This window comes from Gracilinanus agilis, chromosome 6 (assembly GCF_016433145.1).
Source record: "Gracilinanus agilis isolate LMUSP501 chromosome 6, AgileGrace, whole genome shotgun sequence".
NCBI classification, from domain to species: Eukaryota; Metazoa; Chordata; class Mammalia; order Didelphimorphia; family Didelphidae; genus Gracilinanus; species Gracilinanus agilis.
This window is the reverse complement of record NC_058135.1, coordinates 161,776,670-161,798,222: the sequence shown is the minus strand read 5'-3', so window position 1 is coordinate 161,798,222 and position 21,553 is coordinate 161,776,670. Positions and strand designations below refer to the sequence as shown.

General features: G+C 34.2%; 1 protein-coding gene across 1 annotated transcript in view; it reads right to left on the bottom strand.

Annotated features, from left to right (window-relative positions):
• Positions 1–21,553, bottom strand: part of PPAT (phosphoribosyl pyrophosphate amidotransferase) — a 49,428-nt gene that overhangs the window by 14,821 nt on the left and 13,054 nt on the right. The window contains exons 2-3 of the mRNA XM_044680099.1: positions 2,675–2,744; positions 1,107–1,313 (exon numbers count right to left, since the gene is read on the bottom strand). Of these exons, the coding sequence (XP_044536034.1) occupies positions 1,107–1,313; positions 2,675–2,744 (277 nt within the window). The remainder of the gene's footprint in view (positions 1–1,106; positions 1,314–2,674; positions 2,745–21,553) is intronic.

Here is a 21,553-nt window from a genome sequence, read left to right as displayed (position 1 = left end):
TGGGTCAATGGATATATGATTAGGGATATAGACACTAAATGATCACCCTAATGCAAATATAAATAATATGGAAATCGGTCTTGATTAATAACACATATAAAACCCAGTGGAACTGCTCATTGGCTACGGGAGAGGGTGTGGGAGGAGGAGAGATGGATCATGTAACCATGGGAAAAACACTCTAAATTAATTAATTAAAGGGTTTTTAGAGAAAGTTGAAACTAGATTTGTCTTTATATAGTTAAGACTTTGAAAATATTTAAATGTAAAAAATTAAAAAAAAAAACATTAAAGGGGGCAGGGCAGCTGGGTAGCTCAGTGGATTGAGAGCCAGGCCTAGAGGCAGGAGGTCCTAGGTTCAAATCCGGCCTCAGACACTTCCCAGCTGTGTGACCCTGGGCAAGTCACTTGACCCCCATTGCCTACCCTTAACACTCTTCCACCTATAAGTCAATACACAGAAGTTAAGGGTTTAAAAAAAAAAACATTAAAAAATTAAAAAGTGAAGAAAATGTTGAAGTGTGAGATTTGATTTGGCCCCATGCAATTCAACAAACAATTCCCTAGCAAACAAGGAAGACCTCATATCCTGATATTTGGGTGAAAAGGTTTGAAGAAAAGATACAAATCTGGGTGCCCTCTGTGCAGTGAGAATAGCTGAAATTATGTCAATGAATTAGCAGTGAGTACTTGAAAAAGGAAAGCAGAGAAACTAAGTCTTGAGGAAGTCTCCAAGATTCCATAATAATGACAAGGTACCAAAAGGAATTATCATTCTTTTTACCTCTGTTCTCAGGACATATGCCTAAGACTGTTTTTGATTTCTTAATTTTATATTTTATTTTCCACTTCTTATGCATGAGTATGGAAATTATGGAGAGAGGGAAAGAAGGAAGTTGGTCGGGAGCCCTTTGTATCCTAGAAAGTTCCTCTCTAATCATATGATCCAAGTAAAGAACATTCCTTATCAAATTATTCTTATCAAATTATCCTTAATGTACTCTAAGCATACTGAGTTATCTAATATTATGACAATACACTTTCCCAACTTAAGTCATAAAAATCCACCACTGACTCCTCAGAAAAAAAGCACTTAGAACTCTCACCTTTCTCCTCAGATAAACAGAGTTTATTAATTCTCCATTGTGTGCCACAGCAATCTTTCCATGGAGTGTTTCAACAACAAAGGGTTGACAATTCTCTAATTCACAGTTTCCAGTGGTGGCGTACCTTGTGTGGCCAATTCCAAGGTTTGAAACATATAACTTCTTCAAATTATCTTCAGTAAACACGTGGTTTACAAGTCCCATTCCCTTATAAAATAAAAGTAAATTGATTAACCTAAAGGAAAACAGACTGCTAAGATAGTTATTAATTCACACGAATGAGCATTTATGTGACTTATTCACATTAATAATCCAAGAGACTGTGCTAGGGACAAAATGATAAAAACAAAAACAGTTGTTGACCTCAGCTAAGCAATAGGAAAAGTACTCAAGAATGAGAAATCTCAATTCTAACTTAGCAAATTGTTTATTCTTATTTTTGTTTGCCAAATATACGGACAAAAAGTTGCCTTTTTTTTTTTTTAAACCAGTGGAACCCAAAAGGACACTGAATACTGTTAAAAATCAGGTGCAAATAAGCCTGAATTTTTTGGCTGGGAAAAAAAAAAAAAAGCAAAACTTCATTTTGAAAATCACAAAAAGAAAAGTTCAGGGTACCAGATGAGCAAACTCTTAGTTTAAATAAAAGCCATATATTCTTCTCATAGTGAACCACAACTATCCCATGGATATGTTATAAATTAAAACTATTTTGATTATCTTTGCCCACTGCCAGAGAACAAGTTCTTGTAAACCCAAGGCAAGAGTAGGTTCTATAGGAGGCAGCCAGTTATAGTAGAAACAACAGTGCAAAATGGAATCAAAGGTACTGAGAATTCTAGCTCTGCTATTCACTCACCTATGTGACCTCAGACAAGTCACTAAACCTGTCTGGTCTTGAAGAAGTTTAAGGACGACCTCTAACTCCATCTATGATGCTAGATTCTGAGTGTTAATCAACCAACTACCTGTCAAATAATTCATTATACAAAAACAATCAAAACTTGCTATCAGTAAAAGGACAGAAAATGCTCATCACACTTATGTATGAATCTGTATTTCCAGATAAGCAGATAAGAAATAAAGAGATAAAACTCAAGCTTCATATGGGTATGATGTCTTCCCCTTCCCACCCCACAACAATTAAGAAAGAATTGGACAACTGAAACATTAATAAACGTTGACTCTTTGAAGGAAATATAATAAACATTTAGGCTCTAATTCACTTTGGCCCTATGTAACCAATGAAGGAGAATTCGAAAGAGAATTCCTAAGCCTAATAAATATTAATTTCTTAAATTTACCTCCTCACTTTGAGGCAGATACTATAAAGCAGACCTCTACATTCAAAAAAATGCCACTATTTCCCAAAATGATTGAGTACTTGCTGCTCTTATGAATATCAGTGCATGAAGATAAAAAGGACATGGTAACATTAAAATCCCATCACTTCTTATTATGTGCTTTTAAAGATATTTTTTTCAATAAATTGCTAGCTGTGCTTTTAATAAAAATTATGATCAACTTGTTTTTAATGACAACCAGGAAATGAAAGAGCATGACATTACCTTGTGTGTTCGGATTGTTGGCATTAAACCGTATCCATCGCTTGTTACAATCCCAGCACTCTCCTGACCCCTGTGAACATAGAAAGGTAACACTGTTCAAACTGTCTACCTGATAAACATTGCTGAAGAACATAATTAGACTACATACAAAATATAAAATTTATACCACTTTACAGCCCTGCTCAAAAATCTTAAGGACTTTCTACTGCCTAAAAAATAGACTAGATACTCCTTAAGCCTGGTCTGGTTCACTTCCCTAAATCCAGGCTTATGTTTCTAGCCTTATTTCAATATCCCTCACCTTTCTGCACTCTGCCTGCCAGCCCAACTAGATTAACTAGCTGTTGTTCCCAAATCTCCACCTGTAATTCTCTTCTCTTTATATTTCTAGGAACTAAGTCTGTAATGTATACCTTATGTCTTTTACAATCTCTCTTTTCATTTTAAGCTAAGAACGATTGTGTCACCTCTGTTTTCCTAGAGCACTTTCTCTACAATTCTCCTTTGACCCTATTAAATTTCCCTACAAACCATAGATAGCTGTTCTGGAATCTCCCTGATACTCTGAGAGTCTGGTTTTTCAAGGCCTGTAATTTCACAATACCTTGAACACAGTAGCATATTAACAAATATTTTTTGAACTGAAACCTAAAACTGACAATAGAATAAGGTTATATGACCATATAAAACCAACTTGCCTCTTCTGACCGTGTCAATTCAGTCTGACAGAAGGTTCAACTTAATTAAATTGATTGATTAGTATTAAGAACTAAGTTTATTTTCCAAATATATACAAACCAATTATTTACTGTTAAACATTTCCTAATGAATATATCCTACCAGCTTTTTAAGAACACATCAATATTTTTCTTTTTTTTATATCTTAAACAACTGCTTCTTTAACAATAATTAATACATTAAAATTACCAACTGTACTTACCATCATGGAATAATGGAGAGTCTAAAGATTTGTGGCTTAAGATAGCTGTGGGGTTGTGGGTGAGTCACTTTACTGACTATGACACTCAATTTCCTTCTAAATGTCAAGCCTGGGATAATATGGGATAGCCATGTATCACAGTGGATAGAGAGCCAGGCCTGGAGTCGGGAAACTCTGGATTCAAATCTGACCTCAAATAATTCCTAGCTGTGTGACCCTGGGCAAGTCACTTAACTGCCCTTACCTCTTTTCTGCTTCAGAACTGACACTTAGTATTGATTCTAAGACAAGAAAGTATGAGTTAAAAATAAACAATTAGATGATATCTACACTGTCCACCTCACAGGACTGCGAGAAAAACCATTTTATAAATTACACAGCACTATACAAATGGCACACTTATTTATCCTTAGTGTGTCAATTACAGAAAATTAGTATGTTGGAGTCATTAGGACAAACTGGTCATCACTGGCATCAGTAAAGCTGTCTTTTAGTTCATCTTTTATGATTTTAATAAATTTGTTGGGTAAAACTATAGTTACTTAAGAAAAAACTAAAAAATGATTTTTAAAATGCTTAATTATGCTCTTCTTCTTAATGGAGTATAGGTTACCACTCTTGCAGATACCCCAAAGACTAATAAACATTTAGGTCTTAGCTCCTTTAATAACAAAGCCTGCTTATTTGGCAGTTTCTCAAGTTACACCCTTCAGGCAGCTTGAACCAGTTAAACTAGATCCTTTCAGCTCTGTGGAGCTTATTGACAACCAGTCGTCTGGTTTCCAAGGAAACAAAATCTTGGCTAGAAATAGTGAATCATTTCCAGGTCACTTTCAACATGGAGAGTGGAGCTGGGAAACATTGGACTGAAGAGGAGGTTAAAGCTTTGCTAAGTATCTGGTCAGAAAAAAACATAAGAAAGCAACTTTATGGAACATTAAGAAATAAAGGAATATTCATCTACATTGCCAAAAGGCTTCAGGAAAAAGGCGTTTTCAGAGGCTGGAAACAGTGTCGGGCAAAGTATAAAAATCTTAAGTATGAATACAGGACAGTCAAATATGCCCACAACTCTGGAGATGTCTCTAAAACTATGAAGTTCTTTCAAGAGCTGGATGCGATATTACAATATGAACCTGTCTCACAATTAACAGAGGATGAAGACAGCAGGTACCTGGCAACTGAGACCCAGCTGGACATAAGTACAGCTCCGGGGAACACCAAAGGTAAAAAATAAATAAAAAGTATTCTTCCTATGTTTTATTTCTAGTAATGAAATATTAGCATGAAAGGCTTTAAGTACATTAATACATGCATAACTTGGAAGCAAGAGTTTTAAAAAAATCAATACCTAATTTATGCTCCAAATATAAAAAGCACCATTGCAAAAACAGCACAACCTCATTAAAATGACACTAACTACTAAATGCCAACTGCTCCCTGAGCATTTGTTAGAAATGTCTATCATTTAAAATCTGGATAGAACCCTGAATTAGTCACAGCAATTTTTTTCTAGCTTATCAAAAACCTACAAAAAATTTCTAAATTATGTTTTTCTACAACTCAAAATTAGGCATTTATTTTTTCATTTATTTTCCAAAAAAATACAAAGCATGAAGTTTCTATTTGTTCTCCAGTTTAATCATCTATATAATGAAAGACAGGGTTATAACTCCCGATTTTAGATTTTTCTAGGGCCTTTTCCAACTGAAGTAGTGCATGATTCTTACTTCTGCTGTATTGTAAGATGTTTATCTAAATGGACTTATTTATTTCACCAATAAAAACCAATCTGAAACTACATTCTTCAACATTAACTGTAAATTTCACTATTTATTATAAGTGACTGTGATTTAGAAATAACACCAAAAAAAAAAACTTGGATAAAACAAAAAATATTTGTCTTTCAATGTTTGGTGTGCTGGTATGTCATATTCCCCCCCCAATACAATGTGCCTTACAGGGTCTGTTCAAGGCATATTTATGCATAAATACATTAATCATTAGCATCATGTTATAAGGAGGGTGGCAATAGGAAAAAACAATCAACTCACGATATATGAATTCATAAGCCAGTTTTTTAACAACCATGACAAGTTGACATTTATAGAATTATTTATATGTCTCTTTTGATATTGATAAATCAATATAGTTAGAGCTACAAGTAGAAAACTATATACCCTCCTTCCCATCCCTACTTTATTTTTTAAGTTTTTCAGTACTCAACAATGTTCACTGCTTCAATTTCTGTGAAGATGAGCAAAGCTTGATTCACATGAATGATATCTTCTAAACAATTGCATTTTTAAAGAAATCTTTTTTGACAAGGATATACTATTACTAAGCACCTCACTCATTTGATTGCACAAGCCTTTCACAGGGCTACAGCTAGTTACTGTCAAAGGATATTTTCCCCTCTCCAAGTTTTTTTCTCACTTTGCCACTATCCTTCAATTAGGTCCTAAGAACCTGAGAAATTAGGGGAAAATAATAAAATAATAAAAGCGTGGAGAGGAAGAACTGATGCTCTACAGGGGATATAGTCATCCTATTAGGAGGAAAATGTGCCCAGAGTTGTATCACTAAGAAAATTATTTGGGACACTTAGGCCAAATTAGCTTTTCAGCTTCCTATTGTTGAGAAAGTTATCAAATTATACTTCATAAAATATATTTCTAAAAGGTTGCTTAACAGTACAGAATACCTGGTGATACTTTTTTTAATTTTTAAATTAGATAACCAACACTATTTCCTAAGTTAAATTCTATCTGCAATAAATATGACTATATTTTGCATTTCAGTTAGTAATCAAAAACAAAAAGGTAATTCCACCATCCTATAATGCTATTCCCAAATAGAAATGCTATTCAGTAGCTGCCTAATGTTATAAACAATTTTAGTTCACACAAGTGCTTACTGTTAGTAAACAATTTTATCTCTATACTGTTATTATACTAAACTGGCAATGTTAGCTTCCTAACATGATATGGCCAATAAGGTCAAACAGTCACTCAGTCATTTAATTTTTTTCCAGGAACCTAGCAGTAAAAATGCTTGCTTACTGAATAGTATCTGCAATATGGATATTATAATTTAAATATCTGGCAAAATAAATGTCCCACTTTTATTTTAGGTTCTGAGATACACTGGCTAGTCACTTAACCTCTTTGTATCCCAGTGACTTTTAAGACTCTTAAGTTGCAGAGTTACATATGATTTGCATTAACAGAAGAACTTCTACAGTAGTGCCCTCCATCAATGAAATCACAGGAACATTAAAAAACAAAACATCAAATACCTTACACTTATAGCATTTATGATTCGACTTCAAATGCCAATTTAATGAAACCTCTAGAATTGTTTAGTCCTCTAGTTTTTCCTAAATTTTGCTTTGGTGATAGATTATCACCCTCCTTGAAAAATGAATTCAATACATCTGTACCATACTTTATTAAAAAGCCATGTTACACAACAGTGAAAATTAGATGACTATTACAAAAACATTAACAAAGAGTTCCTTTAAAAATAAAAATCTGGAGGGCATTGAAAATAAAACTTGGTCTACATACTACTCCAAATTGTATATACTGCATATGTGAGCAGAAAGTTGATTTTTAACCTTTGCAAAGACTGGATACACTACAAGACAACAATTAATTGGCTAGTTCCAGGATCTTTCCTTTGTACTGAAGGCAGAATGGCACAAGTTAAATTAAAACACTGATGAAAGGCAAATAATACAATAGCATGTAGCAAGCTATTAACCTTAGCTCAAATCACAAATAATCACCTAATCACTATGTAGACACGGATATAATACATTCAAATGTACTAGTCTTTTTTACTCTTTGCTTATTGCCAAATGGAAACTTTGTTCTCCCTTCAGGTGAAATACCAGTTGCACTAGAAGATGATGAGGATATCTCAAGGGATCCTTTACTTTTTATTTCCCATATCAGACCAATGGAACTAGGTAATAGTATGGTGGAACAAAACAAACAAACAAAAAAAAAAAAAAAAAAAGCCATGGGAAGTGAGACAGCTTAAATCTAAAAATGGGATAAAGGTGCAGGAGTTTCTAACCAGAAGTAGAAAACTCTTCTCTCTTTCCATTACTAAAGCTAAACTAGGAAGATAACCTTTTCTCTCCTTAGAACAAAGACTAAAGATATCTATGATGGTAATTCTGACCTACACTCTCTTTCCTTTACCTTGAACATAAAACAGGAAGCAGCATTCCAAAACAAGTGATTCTTTAACTTTTATTAAATATTAATCACCTGAAACTGAAATCATTTCCAAATGACAATTCCTTTTTCAATTAACTTTTTTAAGCCATTTTCTGAATAAGTAAGGAATTAATTGTTTTAAAGGGCAGAAGTAGAGAAGGCAAGGGGGAAAAGGAAACAAATTCATTTGTATAACCTTATAGAAGAAAGAGCCTACATTTTTCCACCATGGTTAAAAAACAAAAACAAAAAACAGAGGGTGTCAAATCCTTATGGAACTTCCATGGCTTTCCAAAGGTGTAAAAACCTCCAAGGAGAATGTCAGAAGACATGGGTTGAGAATTAGGTTGAATCACTTCTTTAAGCATTATATAAACATTTTCCTGTAAGTAACACATGCTGCAAAGATGTGTATTCATCTTCTCCAGAAAGGCAATGAGTCTCGGTCATAAATGAAAGAGTCTGAGTTGGTAGAGAAGAAAACCTAGGAAAATGTTGGACATGATCTTCAATTGTGTTAATAAATTCAGACACTGATATGATAAGGAACAGCTTTGCCAGTTAATGGTTTGCTTTTTCCTTATTTCAGGGATGGGGGGGGGGGGGGAATACGATTAAGTTATTCTACTTCCAAATAAAAATATTTCTTACAGAATTTTTTCCTCCTTCCCTTTTGTTTATCCTACCTAATATAGGTAAACCAACTTCAATACTGGATTCTTCTAATAATCCAACATTTATTCCAAGTGTAGCAAATGAAGGAGGAAAACACTGGACTATAAATGAAGTCAGGGCTCTAATAGGCATTTGGTCAGATAAAAACATTCAAAAACAGCTAGAGGGAACCATGAGAAATAAAAGAATATTTGAACAAATTGCTGCCAGACTTCAGAAAGTTGGTATAGACAGAGACTGGAAACAGTGTAGAACAAAATATAAAAACCTGAAACATGAATACAAAATTGTAAAAAATTCTCAAGACTTGGGAACAACAAAAAATATGAAATTTTTTGCTGAGTTGGATGCTATTCTGGGACATACTACAGAACTATCACAAAAACTAGAAAACAAAGGAAGACAAAGACCTATAAAACAGACAAATATAAAAATGGAAAATGACAATATAGGTAAGTATTAAAGCATTTTAATATTTTGTTTTATGCAAAGTAAAAATCATGCAAGATGCATAAAAGAAAAAGTGAAATAATTGGTTTTGTAAATAGTGTAATTAATCAAGGAAATTAGAACAAAACAAGGCAGGTAAAATTGTTTTTGAAATGGAAGATGCTAGTATATAAGTATCTGGCAAAGTAGATTCATACTGAACAAGTGAGAGGAAGATGTTCAACACACAGGAAACAGTATCAACTGGTGCTGTTGCTATTTCTGCTGAAGAGAATAGAATTACAGTCTTTGCCATGATACAGTTGTGTGATTTTTAAGCAAACCACCTAATTTCTCTGAGGTCAGCCTCCTCATCTACAAAACAACAATATTCCCTAAAGAGGTGTTTTATTGTCCCTATTTGACAGATAAGAACAGTGAGGTTCACAGGCTTAAATGACTTGCCCAAGTCACTCAGTTTCTATTGGTACTGGTATAGAAATGTTGGTCTATGAAGATAATTGTTCTTTCAGGTGTCTGTACCAAGACACTCATAGTGAGGTATAGATCATCTTTCAGTTCCATTCAGCATCAAAATTCCATGAATCTATGGACTTAGGTCTAAGTTGGGCTAAGTAAAAACTGAATGAAGAGGGGGCAGCTGGGTAGCTCGGTGGATTGAGAGTCAGGCCTAGAGACAGGAGGTCCTAGCTTCAAAGCCAGCCTTAGACACTTCCCAGCTGTGCGACTCTGGGCAAGTCACTTGACCCCCATTGCCCACCCTTACCACTCTTCCACCTAGGAGCCAATACATAGAAGTTAAGGGTTTAAAAAAAAAAAAAAGAAAAAAACTGAATGAAGATATAAGAGAGGAATTTGGGAAACAATTTATTATGGGGTCAAAATAAAGATATTTCAATTAGTTCTTGGAAAATTGGCATGCAGAAAGGGACATCTCCCTGTGCTTCAACAGGCCTGGAGGAGTTGTAATACCTTTAAAAAACACCAATGAGTTTTGGATCAAATAACATACAAATATAAGTAAGGCAGGCATTCTACCCATCCTTCTGATGGAGCTGATGAAGAAATATCTTTTGGACATCAACAATATGTGAATTTGTTTTACCTGATGACCCTATATGCTTGTTACAATAATTGTTTTTCTTTTTCTTCTTTAAACTGGAGAAGTAGGAGGAATTTCTGTTACTGTATTTTAAGAATGACATGAAAGTTATTTTTAAAAATCTGTAAGGTGATGTCCCAACCCCTTCCAAGGGAAGGTTAACTGAAATAATTGGAGGGCAATAATCACAATCACAAACACTCTAAAGGGAAAAAAAATGAGATTTAGAAATCATTGTTCTTTAAGATGAATAATATATAAAATTATATTTATATAGTAATTTCTGAAGATGTAGTTGAAGGCTCAGTTAGCAACATGTCTGAAAACCTAGGAGAAACAGCTGTAAAAAAAAAAATCATAAGTGATTTTTTCCCCCCTTCAAGCCTAAATTTGTGATATAGGTATTTTAAAAAAACTCTCAAAAAAACATTACAAGTAAGGTGTTACACTCATATTGGATAATCAAACTAGTTCAATCTTCTTATTTAACATATAAGGAAATAAGGCCCAGAGAGCTTTAAGTGGCTTGCTCAAAGTTACATATACATGTGATGATTTGCAGGGGTAGAACTAGAACCTAGGTCAGAGCACAAAATCATCTGCCCCCCACTCCCCTTCATAATGTTTCTAGGACTACAAATACATAAATGGAACAATGTTAACAGCTTGGTTATCTATTTTAGAAATAATTTTTGGCAAATTTGTTGCAAGATCATTGATTTTGTTATCAGAAGGTTTCCCTTCAAATCCCAGCACAGCCACTAAACTTTACCTTAGACAATCTCTTAACCTGGGAAGTCTCCAGAGGTAACATAATGGAAACTGGGTAGAGGGAAGGAAGATGTAAAGACTAACAGAAAGACATCAGGAGAGAATCATCAACTAAAAACAGTGGTATAGGAGAATTCATTAACAGTCCAAAGCTATCCATATTTTATAAAAATTTTTATTATATCACTCATCTAATAAAAATAAAAAGTTTAATGATGTTCAACACATTCTTTCAAAACAGAAGCTCAACAGTTAAGCTATCAAGAACTGGTTTTTAAATGTTTTAAATATTTATTTTTATATATATTCATCAAATTAACAGTTATTTGGACATTTCACCTAAGGAGAATCTTTCATTCTCCAATAAATGTTAATAAAAGAATTACAAATTTACACTAAAAAAGGCCTTAGAACCTATCTAATCCAACCCTTTCCATTTCACAGATAAGGAAAATAAGCCAAGAGAGATTGTGTCTCAGAAGATCTCACAGGTAGTGGCAGAAATAAGATCCTAGACCACATAATTGAAATCTACCTTTACAGATTACCTTCCACTCAAATTCAAGAGTGGAAAAATCAGTTAGTTGGTTAACATATAAAGAGATAACATATTCTACACTGAGTTCTTTACAGTTTAATCCTCTATTAAATATATATTTCAGAATGGATTTTTAAATTCGAATTTTACATAAAAGAGCACAAAGGAGCATCCTACCTATTCGCTCCTTTATATCTTGATTGGGGTTCTTTACCTTCTTTGTCATAGGCCCCTTTGGTATCCTGGAGCTCTTCTCAAAATGTTTTTAAATGAAAAAATATATAGGTTTAGAAAGGAAATTGACTATATTTAAAGTTATAAAATATTAAAAACAAAACAAAACAAAAAACAAAACAAACAAAAAAAAAAAAACAAGTTCTCCTAGTTGTGCTACCCTGGGAAGTCTCCTAACTCCCAAATGACTAGCCCTTACCACTCTTCTGCCTTGGAACCAATATACAGTATTGATTCTAAGACAAAGGTAATGGTTTTTAAAAAAAGTTCATGGAACCCTTGCTCTACATCAGTGTTTCCCAAACTTTTTTGGCCTACCACCCCCTTTCCAGAAAAAAATATTACTTAGCACCCCGGGAATTTTTTTTTAATTTTAATAGCAATTAATAGGAAAGATAAATGCACCTGTGGCCATCGCCGCCCTCCTGGATTGCTGCAGCACCCACCAGGGGCGGTAGCGCCCACTTTGGGAATCACTGCTCTATATGGTCACTTCATGTGATATTAAGATATTGTAAGGAAAGGAAAAAGGAGTGTCCTCTCCTGACAAATGGTGCCAAGAGGTATTGTTGTTTGTAAAACAACAACAAAAGTAGAACCTCTCTTCCCAAATAGGAGGAAGGGTAAAGCATCCAACTACCCATGGGGCTGCAGAAGCTCAATCTGGCATAGTGAATAAATGTTCTGCTTTTGAGTATAGAAGACCTTGATTAGACACATATACTAGCTGTAGATTGGACAAATCACCTATGCTCTTAGTTCTAAGATTATAGTGGAAAGTGGGGAAGGGATGCTGGATTTGAAATCATAGAATCCGTCTGACACAACCTCAATGACACTGGTCAAAACCTACCTTGACCTGGTTCCTAAGTTGCAAAACTAAAGGACTGTATTAGATGACCTTGATGATCCTTTCTATTTATGACCTAAATTCCAAGTAAGCTATCCTGCACTGATAGAGGGAGTTTCCATAACAGGAATTTCTTATACCGATGAAACTACTGAAGTGAACCAAAAACAAAGAAAACTGGGTATAAGCAAAAAGACATTCTGTATTGTAGTTATAATAATAGCCTTAGTCTTAAAAAGGTTATTAACTCCAACGTTACTGCTAGCAAGAGTTCTGTGTTCTCTCCTTATAAAATTGGTTTACAAAGAAATTCATCCACATCACTGACTTGTTCCTGCCTTATTCTCCTCCAGACTCACCTGGACTTGGTTCACCTTATGTGTGGCATTCCTAACTACTGTCAATTATTATTATTAATAATATTATTTTAATAAATAATAATAATAAATTCGTGTATAGTTAGTGCTTCAACCAAACTCAACTACCTATTTACTCTCTAACTTCACTTTCCAACTTTCTTTCTCATGGTTTGTAATACAGGATTGCTGCAAGAATCTCTTTGCATTTGCAAAATCACCTGATTATTTCTTTATTACAGGTTTTGGTTCTAAAGTCTTGAGTTCCCTCCCTTTCATTAAATAGGTTTTTCAAAATGTAAAACCTCTTTTATCAGTTTAGTAAGAAACATTCTAAGATATGGCAAGCAGAGGACACTGAAGTTCCAATGCTACTACATAACAATGCCACCTGACAAAAACCATCTTGCAAATTTTACTACTTATTTATATGAAATCAACTATTTTTTCTAGCATCATAGGACCAAAATAACAGCCAATAAATTAATTTACTTTTATGCCAGAATGAAAGTAATTTCATTTTCTTTAATATGGAAGAATTCTTACTTACATTTCTGTTTCACATTATATTAAGTTTTAAATGAAGTGATCATTATTTTAATAAAACATTATATTACACTTGGAATAACAAGGACTAATAATTATATCATATAATCTGACAATACTGATTTTATTTTTGCCTAGTTCAAGATCCAGAGAAAGAAGTAACAGTTGAAAACCCAAGAGTTATATACATAAAAAGGGAAAGTTTAGACACAGGTAAGTTGAGAAATGTAATGACAGGCAAGAATGTTTAATGCTAGAAACAATTTATTTTTTTATTTAGAATATTTTTCCATGGTTACATGATTCATAATCCCCCCCATCTCCTACTATTTGCTCCCCCCTCCCAAAGCCAACAAGCATTTCCACTGGGTTATACATGTATCATTGTTCAAAATCTAATTCTATGTTATTCATATTTACAGTAGAGTGATCCTTTAACATCAAAACCTTAAATACATCCCTATCGGACTATGTGATCGATCATATTTTACTTCTGCATTTCTGCTCCCACAGTTCTTTCTCTGAATGTGGACAGCATTCTTTCTCACAAGTTCCTCTGGATTATCCTGGGTCATTGCATTGCTTCTGGTAAAAAAGTCTATTACATATGACTGTGCCACAATGTATCTATTAATCTCTGTGTACAATGTTCTCCTGGTTCTGCTCCTTTCACTCTGCATCAATTCCTGGAGGTTGTTCCAGTTCACATGGAATTCCTCCATTAGAAACAATTTTTTAAGCAATTATCCAAAATCATTTAAACTAATGTAATTTCTTCATCCTTAATTTCATGTTTCATTTTTCCTCTCTTATATTCATAGGTAGGAGAGGCTCTGCTCTTTTGTTCCTTCTTTCTGTATTAGAATTTCACTGTATTAGAATTTCAGTAGTTCCTTCCTGTTTGTTATATGTCTTACACAGACACTCTCTCTGGGGCTGCTTATAGCTTTTTACAATGACAAATAATGCTACTATTATTGTGTTTAAAGAAATAGCTTTTTCTTTAGTGAGTTTTTTTTAAATTAATTATCAGTGTATATTTTTAACACTGGAATTGCTCTGTTATGGGTTGTTTGTGTTTTGTTTTGTTTTTTAACTTTTACTACATGTCAAGATTGTTCTAGAGAAAAATTCCAGAGAGGGAGGGAATAAACATTTATACAGTGCCTATATGTCAGACACTGTTCTAAGGGGTTTGCAAATCATATTCGGAATTTTCTTCCTGAATGCATTTTTTTTTTAATTTTCTGGGCTTTTATTTGAATGAAGCCATTGCCAAATTAACTACACTAATAGCACTTCTCAGTGTGAATCCATGCATGATGGTGAGATAAGCTTTGAGGGTTAATCATTAATCACATATCTATGCTTTTTCCCCCAGGTGGATTTTGTGATGTATACAAAAATTTGATTCACATCAAATTCTTTATTACATTTATTACATTATATAGTTCCTCCCCTCAAAACATGCTCTAATGCTCACATCTGATTTATCTTTGAATCCTCTTCACAACATATATATATAATATAAGTAGCATTTCTTTTCTCAATTCTCCCTCTAATACCCAGAGAAACCTGAAAGAAATCTATGTTCTTTTCCATATTGTTCACATTTATCCAGTTTCTCCTCTAAATGGATGTCCCCCAAGGCTGTCCCCAAAGAGTTGACTTTTTCTAACAAATTTTTTTACAGAAGAGTGGGGTAGGAAGCAACAAAGATGTCAAAGAAGGGAATTTTTTCAAAAATGAAATAAATGGCCACCAAAAACGAGCTAATCACATAGTGAAAGAAATAAGTAACTGATAAACAGCCATTATAATAAATATTAGAAGGGAGGGCCTTCATTGCATCGGTGGACCACCTATGGCAAATTCATTGGAGGACATGAACAAGACTAGCAAAGAATAGGCAGGCATGGATAATTTGTGAACTGAATTATTAGATCAAATACCTACACTAATGAAATTTAATCTGGAGTACTTAAGTATCATTTCCAAATAATTACTTTTTCAATCATTTTTCATTTCCTTATCTATTGCTTCTAGAGATCTCTTTATTTGTAGATTTTTGTTAACAAATTATTTCAGGTCTTGTTTTTCTTGGAAGTAAATGCTTCTGTTTTCAAACAATATCATCTATTTGCCAGAAATACAATTTAGAAATCTAATTTCCTTATTTTAGATTTCTGTATAATCTGTCCAATATTAATGTTTTTTCTTTATAGTGTTTGTTTTCTAATCTCTTGCTACTCAGCCTGGGGTCATCACTCTGGGCCTTGAGGCTCTAGACCAGCATGTAAGGAAGGCAGGCAGACAAATGGGGGTTGGGGGAGACCTATCTCTTCAACCCCCAAAAAAGACGGAGGTACGGGTGAATGGTCTTTAAGCGTATTCATTAAATCTTTACTGGAGGAGGGTCAAAGACGACACAATCTTCCCTTTTCCTAATTTCCCCAAGTTTCCCCCCTCCCTTTTTGGTCACAGAAGGAATTTAGGTGGTTACTTTTAGCAGAGCTGTCTTTACTGGCTTCTAATGATTCCCTTATCCATCAGATTTTAACATCCTAGATACTCTATTAAAAAAAAAGGAAATGAGTTGAAAGCCAATCTACTTTTTAAAGATGTCACTTAATTTAGCACAGTATATAATATAATAATAATGATAATAATAATAAATATTTGTATTCTGAAAGGAAGAAATGAAATACCACGAATGTGAATATAGTCATTGTTCATACATTTTCTTGCAGATGAAGACTCCTTAAGTACTGCTTCAGAAGACCTGAGTGGCTCAATAGAAACAGATGAAGTAAATGAGCCAGGTATAAGATCTGCTTTCTTTAATTTTTAATTTAATCTTTAATTCTTTAATTTAAGAATATTATCTTGACAATGAAAAAAGGAAACATCAATCCAATAATTAACAAATATTTATTAAGGGTCTACTAAGAGCCAGGTACCATGCCAAATGCTAGCAATATAAAAAGAAACAAAGAGCACCTGCCTTCAAGGAACTAACAAAATAGAGAGGACATTAAAAAAAATACAGGGGCAGCTGGGTGGCTCAGTGGATTGAGTCAGGCCTTGAGATGGGAGGTCCATGTTCAAATCCAACCTCAGACACTTCCTAGCTGTGTGACCCTGGGCAAGTCACTTAACCCACATTGCTTAGCCCTTACCACTCTTCTTCCTTGGAACCAGTACATGGTATTGATTCTAAGATGGCAGGGAAGGTTAAAAAAAATACATATACAGAGCAAGCTACATATATAGGATAAATATGAAATAATTAATAAAGAGAAGGCACTAGAATTATGAGGAGTTAAAGAAGGCTTCCTACAAAAGATAGGGTTCTGGTTGGGACTTAAAGGAAGCCAGTAAGTCAATAGATGGAGGAAGGAGGGAGAGCATTCCAGGTATAGGGGAGAGTCAGAGAAAGTCTCCAAAGTCAAGCTGAAAAGCAAAGTATCTTGTGCTTAGAACAACCAGAAGGCCTATATCACTACATCATAGAGTTCATGTTAGGGAGTAATGTGTAAGAAGCCAGGAATGGTAGGAGGGGGCTAGGTTATAATGGGTTTTGAATGTCAAACAGCATTTTATATTTGATCCTAAAGGAAAGAGGAAGTCAATGGAGTTTATTCAGTAGGGGAATGGCCTGCACTTTAGAAAAATCACTTTATGGCTGAATAAAGAATGAATTACAGGGGCAGCTGGGTAGCTCAGTGGATTGAGAGCCAGGCCTAGAGACAGGAGGTCCTAGGTTCAAATCCGGCCTCAGACACTTCCCAGCTGTGTGACCCTGGGCAAGTCACTTGACCCCCATTGCCTACCCTTACCAATCTTCCACCTATATGTCAATACACAGAAGTTAAGGGTTTAAAAATTTAAAAAAAAAAAAAAAGAATCACAATAGGGAGAAGCTTGAGACAGTCAGACTCAACAGCAGGCTATTGCAATAATCAAGGCCTAAGAAGGTTGGTACCAGAGTAGTGGCAATGTCAGGAGAGAAAGAATATAGGAAAGATGTCACAGAGGTTGAAATCAATAGGCCCTGACAACAGTGTGGATATGGAGAGTAAGAGATAGTGAGAATTCAAAGACAAAGCCCAAATTGAGAATGAGACTGGGAGCATGGTCTTCTCTAAAGTAATAGGGAACAAAGCAGGCTGAGGGTAGGAGGAAATAATGGCATTCCAATATGCAGAAAGTGGATAAATTCTCTATTGTAGCAATTTCCTAAAATGTTTCCTTAATATACTCTAATTAGTAAACTCTAGCATAAGCAAAACCCTTTCCAAAAGAATTACCTATTCTAATTTCTAACCAGAACCAAGTAAGATAAAGGGTTTTAAAATTGTTCAGACCTTCTCTGGAACAAGAGAAGTGGTTACATATCAGTTTCAAAATGTAGAAATAAGTGCAAAAAAAAGCGTGATGCCAGAATTAAGCAGACTAAATGATAAGAGTAGAAGCAAGTACTACAAATTTAAAATTTCCTAAGACCAAATGCTAGAAATCTGACAGCTTTTTCTCACCTTATTCAAATATGTGAGAAAAGTCTATAAGTCCTTGAAAACCTGGGGAAAATTACAAAAAACATTATATTTAACATAACATGCTGATATATTTACAGAATTGGCATATTTTATGTAAAAAACATTTATAAGTAGCATGTAAAGGCAATAAAGTCCAGTGAACTAAAACATGGAGGTAAAAAACACTTGGTCTTACTAAAGAACAAAGATTTATAGGTACAAAGAAATTTAGCAACCAGTTCAATCTCAGAGAAGTGACTTAACTATACAGTCTCACAGATACTGAGCTGGGATTTAAACTCAGGAGTCCTAAAACAACAAATAAATTCTCTTTTTATTTAATCACATTTCTTCTATGTGTCAAGAGAGCACTCTAATTGCATGTAAGAAAACGAATCTGGGAAAACTAATGAAAATAAAAGGATTGTCCCCCAGGAATCCTTTCTGGGGATCCCTTAAAAAGATTAGTGAGGAGGGCGGGGGAGAATTATTATCATCAGTAGGATATGATTATAGCAACAAAAGATATCTAGCGAATCCCAAAGGTTTCAATTAATAAAAATTAAAGCCCTCTATTCCAAATGGACATGGATGTTAATATGAAAAATGCAGGAATAATTTTAAATAATTTATGAACAATACATATTTATTTAAATAATTTGAATAATAGATATATATTTACTTAAATATAAATATATAGTATTAGCTTCTTAGTGTTAACTACATCATGAGAGAAACAAAATGACAGAACTGAAGTCAGAAGCAAAGTCTAAAACTCTCTTGGCCTAATTCTTCATCTGTAAAATAAAGGAGTTGAATGAGATGTTCTTTAAGGTACCCTACCACACTCAATATTCTAGAGTTCTAAATAAGCAAAATAGCAAAAAGGTTATTCAGATAAAATGGATAGTAAATGAGTAAGTGTTTTTCTGGTTTCACACTAAAAAAATAAAAACTTTTTGGATATCATAATGTGCACGGTACCCTCAAATTTATTTCTAGAAAAGTAAATGGATCCTTATTTTCTGCCATATTTAAGTTTTTGAAGAGTTAGAGATAGTTGATACCTAACAGGAAACCAGTATGGTATGAAGAAATGCCTTGTTATAGTATCCGTCATGTGGACTTCCAGAAGTCTTGCTACTTATTTGCAATAATAACACATATACTTGACCTTTTAAGATTTATAAGGCACTTTATTCTTGCAAGGTAAAAAGTAAAGGATAACATTCCCATTTTTCAGATGAGGAAAACAAGAGATAATACCTGTAGCAACTATCTCACAAGACTCCCTAAGGAGTAAGTGATATGATGTTTTAAAGCACAGTAAACCATAAAGCAATATATAAAAGTTAGCAATTACATATTCACAAAATCATAGAATTGGACAGGGGTCTTAGTAGTAGCCTTCCAGTCACAGAATCCTAGTCCAATTTACGTATTAAAAATATGCCTTCCACACAAATGGTTATCCAGTCTTTCTTTCAATGACTCTGAAAATGCTCAAAGGTAAAAGAGAATCTACTACTTTTTAAGGCAACATATTCCATTTTTAGAAATGGGCATTTTCCCCTTTACTATGCCTAAATGATTATTACCCTCTGAGGCCAAACAGAACAAGTTTAACCCACCAGTTAAATCGTAAACTACTTAAAAATAACTGACCAGCCTCTGTCCATTCCATTTTATTCCCACTGGTCAATTCAGCCCCACCCCTGGTCTTGTCTTCTTTAGGCTAAACATCTTTAGTTATAATTGGTCCTCCCAGCATAAATTTCTTAGGTGACCTTCTCTGGATGCTCTCCAGCTTATCAATATCCTTTCTGGCATGTACAACTCAGGACAATACAGGAACTCACATCCTTACTCCTAAAAACTATGCCCCACTAACTGAACCCAAAATCACATTAGCTTTTTTAGGCAACCATATAAATCAAAGATGACTCATTGAATTTGCAGCATAATAAAATCCCCGGTCTTTTTTTTTCCCCCAGAAAAACTTCCCTCTTCTCCACTTGTACTTATGAAGGCTATTTTTGCTCAAGCGTAGGAACCCACTTTCACCCTTTTAAATTTCATCTAATTAAATTACAGACCATGATCTAGACTGTCAAGTTCTTTCTACACACAGAGGCTGCCATGCTTCAGTGAAGGCCCAGTTAATTGTTTCACAGAGTTGTTGCAAAGATCAAATGAGCTAATATTTTGTAAAACACTTTGAAAACCTTCAAGTCCTATAATGTTCAGTTTGACTTGTATGGAACTTAGTGGTTCTAAAGCACTTCTACAAATAATTCTCAAATGACACTTGGAATCCTATGAGATAAATGGAGATAAAATCTACACTGATTTTAATAGCGTTGAGTGAAGCAACTTGACCAAAGCAATACAAAATGCCAGTTAAGTTAGACTTGAACCCAAATTCTAACTTCAAGTCCAGAGCTCTTAGTACTTACTAGATGCCTCTCTCCCTATACTTCCCATCCCTTTCAAGTCTACAAGAGACTTATAAACAAGTTGGGAAAAAGTTGGGAAATTTTAAAGGAGAGAGAAGGAATACCTCAAAGTGGGAGTATGTGGAGAAGTACATGAGAGCTTATCTGTGAAAAAGCGAAGGATTATGTGAGTGTGTGTCTCCAAAGAAGCCATCTTCTATCCTCTTCATCCTGGGTTATTCACATCTGTACTATCTTTTTTTTTTTTTAAACTCTTAACTTCTGTGTATTGGCTCCTAGGTGGAAGAGTGGTAAGGGTGGGCAATGGGGGTCAAGTGACTTGCCAAGGGTCACATAGGGGGGAAGTGTCTGAGGCCGGATTTGAACCTAGGACCTCCCGTCTCTAGGCCTGACTCTCAATCCACTGAGCTACCCAGCTGCCCCCACATCTGTACTTTCTAATAAACTCAGTTGCTCTTCCAAGAACATCAGTTCCATCATCTATAAAATAAGAATATGTACATCAACTGGAAAATTCTAAATTTTGATCATTCCATGTCAAAAATAAAGTAAGCAAAAAGTAGAATCTTTACAAACAGATACAATATAAGCAAAAGGAATAATTCTTTTAAGTTTAACATTAATGTAAAAACCAAAGATAATACAAGTTTTCACAATATTTGTTCTCTAGTTCTATACTATTTATTCTATGTGAAATTAATGACTCAAATGCTAAATTCACTTAATGCTGGCATAAAAGATCTTAAAGAATTCTGCAAATTCTCTAAAGTTGGAAGAATGAAATTAGCCCAAATTCCTTCAACTCTCATCCAAATAAGTGGGCATATCAAAAAAAGTGACAGCTAGATCAGTTTTCTAAAAGTCAAGCATAGAAAGAAGTAAACTACTAGAAAATTTTGTAACAACAAATTTGATGGACCAGGAAATACATTTTACTTAGCAATAATAATATCCATTTACCTTTTTTATTCCATAATTGATTATGGAAGCTAAGTATGCTTAAAATCAAACTATTCCATTTTCTTCTTGAAATTTTTATTAATACAACATATTCATTTTCAAGGATGTGGACCAACACTTATCTTCTGTGGAAGCTAGAAAACATAGTATACAAAATGTTGGACTTGATCAGGAAGAGCTGAATTTAATCCTGCTATAAGGCCATAAGTTATATGACTCTGGACAATTCTCTTA